The 7,255-nt window shown below is 35.9% G+C and overlaps 1 protein-coding gene across 1 annotated transcript; it reads left to right on the forward strand.

Annotated features, from left to right (window-relative positions):
- Positions 1 to 1,221: 1,221 nt before the first annotated feature.
- LOC7455878 (small ribosomal subunit biogenesis GTPase RsgA 1, mitochondrial) lies at positions 1,222 to 5,389 on the forward strand. Its single transcript, XM_002322539.4, has 5 exons — positions 1,222 to 2,299; positions 2,750 to 2,965; positions 3,045 to 3,239; positions 3,354 to 3,547; positions 3,881 to 5,389. The coding sequence occupies exons 1-5, from the start codon at positions 1,628 to 1,630 to the stop codon at positions 4,059 to 4,061; spliced, it is 1,458 nt and encodes a 485-aa protein (XP_002322575.2). The 5' UTR covers positions 1,222 to 1,627; the 3' UTR covers positions 4,062 to 5,389.
- Positions 5,390 to 7,255: the final 1,866 nt, after the last annotated feature.

Here is a 7,255-nt window from a genome sequence, read left to right on the forward strand (position 1 = left end):
TGAGATTTTTAAAGGATGATAAATGCATGAGATTTTAAACAGTGATATTAAACCCGGACCGGCCCGGCGGATTGACCTGAGACTCAGTTGACTCGGTAGCTGGACCGGTCCGGGTAAGATCAAAGACCGATCAATGCAACAACTCGGCAAAACCCGGTCAACCCATGACCCAGACAAACCCGGACAAGACCTGATTTGTTTTTTCAAATGTGATTTTTCTTACTCTTTTTTTTATATTTTTTAATTAGTTATTAATACTTTTTAAAATTTACTATATAAATACTAGAAATCTTCAGACTCTTATATCAACTCATAAATTATTAGATTTATTATTTTTATTTAAAATAATATTGTTTTTTTTTAAAAAACAATTCTTGTTAGCTAAGGCAACCTTATCCGAATTAATATCAAAATCAATTTAATTTAAAATTTAATTCTAATTAAATTCCAAGTTAAAGTTTTCTATTATAAATTTTGGTATCAAATAGATGTAAGTTGAAATGTATCTTGCGTTATTAATTAAAATAAAATAATGTTTATTTTATTTTAAGGTTTCTTGCAAAATTTTCTAAACAATATTTCAATTATTAGATTATGGAAATCATTAGCAGGAAGAATATTCAGTAAAATTAACTTTATTTTCAGTAAAACTTTCTCAATTTTGTGTAACTCTATACTTTTAATATAATCGAAGCCTTTATCCGTTTTATTTACTTTACCACATCCTATCTACTTTAATTAGATTTGTTTGATATTTTATTTTTGCAAATTAATCTAAATTATTTTTAACTTTTGACTCGTAAAAAAGTCATGTAAGGTGTTTGGGCATTAGTAAATTTTAACTTAAATATTTTTTATAAAATTAAGTGGAAATATTGAGTTAACTTATTTATGTTTTAAATTTTATCATAATCAAACTTGGAAATAGTTGAGATCCAGTTAACGCTAGCTAAAAAGAAAATATAAAAATAAATAACAAAACCAGATTATTCAATCGAGTTAACTCATTACAGTTATATTTATTATCCAGATTGTTGATTTTAAAGGTTAGCATAAGTTAATTTTTTATTTATTTCTCGAGATTTTTTGTAATTTAATTATTTGATGGTGTGTTATTTTACATTTTATCTATATTTATATAGGGGTTAAAATAATAATATTAATATTCTTTTTAATAAAATCATCATTCAAAGATGACTAGTTCACTCTTGACATGTTAGGTCCACCAAGCGACACCAATAATTTTTTATTAATATATATAATAGTGTATTATTTTTATCGAATACATTGGTCAAGTTTTTAATTCTCCCGCAGCGAAGCACAAGCCCCAAACCTGTATTTAAAATCAAATTGCTTGATGGAACCACGTGTCTTAACTTCATCAGTCCTTGACTTCAAATCAAGGCACTGCAATACAATTCCTTGATCTACGTGATAAAATCCTAACAGCTAGTCTGCTACCAGACTGTTCTTCACTCTTCAGTAAACTAATCATCGTGTTCGTCAGTTTAATCAATCACCATTAACCCATAATTAACCTCCTAAACCTCCCCTGTAAAACCCCAACATCCATAACAAGCTCCATTTCCCACCAAAATCACGTGTAACTAACTCCACCTATGCCATAATGCCAATCCCTTCCCTCTCCCTCCTCCGCCACCGCACTCCCACCTTCCTCCGCCACATAACCACCTTCAGCCACCACCAAAACCACCACTCTCTCCTTATCACCTCATCCAAACACCAAAACCAGCCCAATCTCTCCAGAAAACCTCCACCGAACAACAACCTCCTCAAAGCCAAACAAATCCTAAATTCCAAAAAAGACTTCTCCACTCTCTCTCCGATCCTCTCCCCTAACCACACCCCTGCCGAGCTCTCCGATTCTCAAGCCATCGGCACCGTCGCCGCCTCCCAAGCGAACTTTATGCGCGTGATTGTCACCGCCGGACCTTCTAGAAGTAGAGAGATAGAAGATTCTAGTAAAAATGGAAGTGAATTGCTATGCGTGGTTCGGGCGGTGTTGAAGAAGATAAAACGGAGAGTTTTGGTGGGTGATAAGGTGGTGGTTGGGTCAATTGACTGGGTAGATAGGAGAGGAATGATTGAGAATGTTTTTCAACGGAGTTCGGAGATTTTAGACCCTCCTGTAGCGAATGTAGATCATTTGTTGGTTCTTTTTTCGCTTGAGCAGCCGCGGTTGGATTCATTTGTGTTGACGAGGTTTTTGATTGAGGCTGAATCAACTGGGATTCCGATAACGCTCGCATTAAATAAAGTGGAACTTGTTGATCAAGAGGTTGGTTATTGGTGATTTTGATGGTTCGAATCTTGTGTGATTTTTTCGGAATGTGGCTGATGTGGAGTTATTGATGATCTGTAATTGGTTTAGTTGAATTGTGGGTTGTGAATGTGGTTTGGTGATCTGGTGATTTTGGGTTTGTTCGATAATTTGGTTGGCGTTGGGTTGTTAATGGTTTTTTAAGTTGGTGTTTGATTGAATTGTGGATAGGGAGTTTGGTTTGGTTTGGTTTTTGTTGATGTTGTTGATCATGATGTGTAAGTATCTTGGAACGTGGTAGGTGCTGTGTTGTTAATGATCATTGTGGTTGGTGTAATTGATTTTGTTGATGTGGAATCTGATTTTTGTGATTTAAGATAGTCAATGGTGAATGTTTAGTTGTTAATGATTATTTCATGTTGTTGATTTTAATTGGTTGTGATGGGTTTTTTCTTTGGATTTGTGCAGGTGTTGAGTGATTGGAACTCTAGGTTGAGAAGTTGGGGTTATGAGCCACTCTTTTGCAGTGTTGATTCGAAAATGGGGCTTGATACTTTGGCTTCTGTTTTGAGAGATCAAACGACAGTGATTTTGGGTCCTAGTGGAGTTGGGAAATCTAGCTTGATTAATGCTTTGAGGAATAAACCCAATTCCCATGATGAAGCAGATAATTGGTTTGATCCTGTAGGTTTAAGTAGAATTTGTGCATGTGTGAATTGTGCATGTGTTTGATGACTCTGTTTTGTTCGTGTGGTTTTACTAGATAATGGGTAGCAAGTGGTTTGAAGACCAGCGTGTTGGGGAAGTTTCGACGAGAAATGGTAGAGGGAAGCACACTACACGTAATGTTTCTTTGCTTCCACTCGGTGGAGGAGGTTATGTCGCTGATACTCCTGGGTTTAGCCAGCCTAGTTTGTTGAAAGTAACAAAGCAATCTCTTGCACAGTATTTTCCTGAGGTTTGAGTTGTTCGTTGCTTTTGATTGTTTACATTAGATGTCTTGCTTGGTTTGTGTTTGTTGAATCGTTGCTGTGTTGACACCTGGTTTCTACGTTGATGTTGTTTATTACAGATAAGGACAGTGCTTAGTGTCAATGAACCGGCTAAATGCACATTCAAAGATTGCTTGCATGTTGGCGAACCTGGGTGCATAGTGAAAGGGGATTGGGAAAGGTATCCCTTGTATTTTCAGCTTCTTGATGAGATCAAAATCAGGGAGGAATTTCAGTTAAGGACATTTGGAACCAAAAGGGAGGATAACGTAAGGTACGTCTATTTCAATAGTAAATGAGTAAGGGGACCTTGCTTGTAATGCGTGTTCAGTTTACAAAGTGTTTTGAAAAAACCGCTACAGTGTGTAGATGCTGTAACAAGCATCGTAAGAAGTTGGCAAACTTTTTTGTTACGATGAATGCCCACCAGTAGTTGATAACCTAATTACTAATAGCAAAGGAACCTTCTTCTATGCTTTTGCCCCCTCTAGCTTGTTATCGTTGTTAATTCAGGCTTGACTTCCATTATTCTGGCTTGGTTTGCTGTCAGAGTAACCTACTTTTGCCCATATTCTTTTTCAAGTTATCTGAATTCTGAGTATCGCAGGTACAAGGCTGGAGACATGGGTGTCCAGCAAGAAGAACCACGCCTGGAGCCCAAGAAGCATAGAAGACAGTCTCGAAAAAGGATTAACCAATCAATACTTGATGAGTTGAATGAACTTGCCAATGACGAGGATTTATTCGATGACCCTGTCTTGAGGGCACACAAGAACGGTAACTTTTAGGAAGTTTCAACTGGGGTCCTAGCTACACTGTAAATAACTGGGGACCTTCCTATGCTGACTGCATTTTACTTCACTTTGTATATAGGGTTTTCAAGGGTATAAAAATATTATACTGCTATAAAAACAATTTTCTTAGAACATGCAATGCAGATATAATAAAGCAGTCGTGTGTGTCTGTGATTATTAGAATTCGAGGATCGTCTGCCAGTAATGATACTGGATTCAAGATTTTTATTGTGTTCTCATCTTTATAAATTGGTGGTAGATGCTTTATGCTTTATGCTTTTTGCACGAAGACTATTATTAAATGGTGTTTTGTGCGAATCACGGCTGTCACCACCATGGTCGAGCCTGTCTTAGAAAAGGGCTATATATGAGTAACAATTTTGATTTATTATATTTATTTGAAATGATGTTTGAGTTTATTTTTTTAATTCCTTAGTTACAAGATAATTAGATTGTGTATCAATTTATAAGTTGATTAATTTTAGACCGCTAAATTTTTCAAATAAACATGTAAAACCAAGTTGGATTTCACAATCATTATGTCAAGAGTTTTAGATAATGTTTGATATTATTGTAGTAATTATTTTTTAAAATGTTTTTTATTTAAAAAATTTATTTTTGATATCAAAATAATTTAAAAATTTTAAAAATTAATTTAAAAAAATATTTATTTTTTTAAAATATTTTTTGAATCGCTTACTAAATGTCATCTTAGAGGAAAGGGTTGGTGTCTAGCTGTCCAAATTAAACATGCGCCAGAAAACAGCCAGAAGGGTGAGGGGCACAAATCCCCACTTTTAACATCCCATGGTGATAACTATTAATCCTAATCGTAAAATAACTAAAGTTGAGAAAAAGGAATAATGGGCCAGCAAGTTAATGCTTCAAGCATATGCTTGGAAGATCCCCTCTCACGTAGTCTACTTTTGTTTGCCTTCAAAATTCAACCATCTCTTCTTCATTCATTCTCCTTGAAAAATCCTTCATGGGCTCCATTAGATGTCCACTGCAAGAAATTCTGATGATGGGAAAGATCAGCAAGATCAGCAGTGATGATGAAGGTGATGAAGATTGGATTCATCAAGACATGCAAAAATGGTAGCACTTTTTTGTATCAAGTTTGGGCAACTGAGGATCCTTTGGCAGTGCATCTAGAATGAGATGCTTATGGCTCAAGCATACATGTCACCAGTTATATAGGGCTGGTTGTGTAAGAAAAGAAGAGTTTTTCAGTTCCTTTCTTTCCTTTTCTTAATGTCTGAATACTGAGCTCTTATAATCAAATGTTATTGCAGCAGCTCCTACTAGATAGAGCTTGTTAATTTGTTCTTCATTTGTTTGCTTCATTTGAATCTCTATGGTGAAGGGGAGACGCTGGATCTTGACTGAAAAATTCAGGGAAAAAAATGCAAATATTCAAGATCCAGGCTACCAAATCCAGTGAAATTTTAGATCTATTGTTGGTTAAAATACTAAACTTTGAACAGGATTTTACCAAGGGGAATGAAGAATTCAGCAGAAAGTTTAACCCAAGCAATGCTCACACAACGATTATCATAAGTAGAACTGATGCACTCCATCAACCAAACCAAGAGGTGTAACCCTAGGGGATGCTGCACAGCTAAGTTAAAACAGAACAAATCTAACACTGCAATAACAAGATGCTTTTCTGCTAACAATGAATATGACATCACACCGAATAGTGAGATAAGATCAATAATTTCTTCGAGCAAAGTTCTGAAATAGTTAGTGGTGGGAGTTTTAATAGAAATTCGAGAGGAATATAGCTACCAGTTCAACATATCCAAGCATGATAAAGACTTCATAACACAAAAGGCAGGACTATTGTCTTCATATTGCATCCTACAGTACCTCATGCTTGGAAAACAAATACACTAACTGGAAATGTAGTCTAACCCTTGTTTCTCCACCATCATGCACTCGATTTCAATACCACAACGGCAGTGTATGCCCTGCAAGGAACCGTGACAAGAAGGGTTGAGTAAATTGTTGTGGTTTTGAGAAAGAGCAAAGCAATTGCCTACGAGGACATGGTAGTATCGAGTAGATTACACAATGCACTGCGGATACATTTAACTTACAGCTTAGCTCAAATTCATTGCATAACAATTAACTCATATTTGAGAAACATTAAGATAAAGCTTCAATTTTATGAGGCATAGTAAAAGTCATCCAATTACCTCTTTACCATGCTCGATTCTTGTTTGCTTCTAGCTTCCTACAATTTGAGCTTGAAGCCTTTTGAGAGGAAATCATCACAATAAACTGCACAGGGAATGACAGCAAAGCTTTCTGGCAAACAATCCCATGATCCTGAACCGATCTTACCAGGGATCGCAAATCCCATGTTTGCCTATGAAGAGCAGATCTAATTATATTAGTTGTAAACTAAGATACTGAATGCTCATCGTATAAAAGCATGTGTCCATCATTGCTACAGGTAAAATCAATACATGATTTTTCTAAACAAAGTGAATTTGAAAACCATCATCTGAGAACACTGAAATTATCGAACCTACTAACAATCCAATGCAATTCTCCGCCAGCATAAACACCCGCAGCATGGTTACTCTGCACAAGGTAAGGTATTTTAATAACCCTAAGCAAATCCTTCCTTGGGCTATAAATTGTCATTTCAGATTCATTCCCATAAGCATCAGAATTGCTCAATCTTAACAACCTTGTAGTCATCAGAAACTGCATCGTAACCAAACCCATATCTCGTCTCGAAAACCATATCCCCATTCGGTGCAAACATTCTTATAATACTAGTAGTGTGTGAAAAAAAAAGATGGTATCTTTTTATGTTTCTGTAGCCATGGATTACAAAGTCTCACCATCTAAATCGGCTAAAGATATTAAACCATTACAAGAACCAATGATAAGATCACTTGATTTTCGTATTCTTGTACGTGGTTGGTATTGCAAGAAGACTACGTTGTTACGCGAAATGTTTTTTCAACATTATTAAACATATTCAATTCGGAGAGCATAATGTTTTTCCCCCCGAAATCTGGAGGAGAAACTAAACTTGCAAGCAGCTTAGTCCATCAGATTGGCCTTAGCAGCAACAGAGCTCTTTAGCTTCAAGTTCAGAGCTAAATTTCGCAGAGCTCCAGTAACTGATAAAAACCTTCATTCTAAAAGAATTTTTTAGTCGAGATGGA

The sequence above is a fragment of the Populus trichocarpa genome, chromosome 16, assembly GCF_000002775.5.
Source record: "Populus trichocarpa isolate Nisqually-1 chromosome 16, P.trichocarpa_v4.1, whole genome shotgun sequence".
Taxonomy (NCBI): domain Eukaryota; kingdom Viridiplantae; phylum Streptophyta; class Magnoliopsida; order Malpighiales; family Salicaceae; genus Populus; species Populus trichocarpa.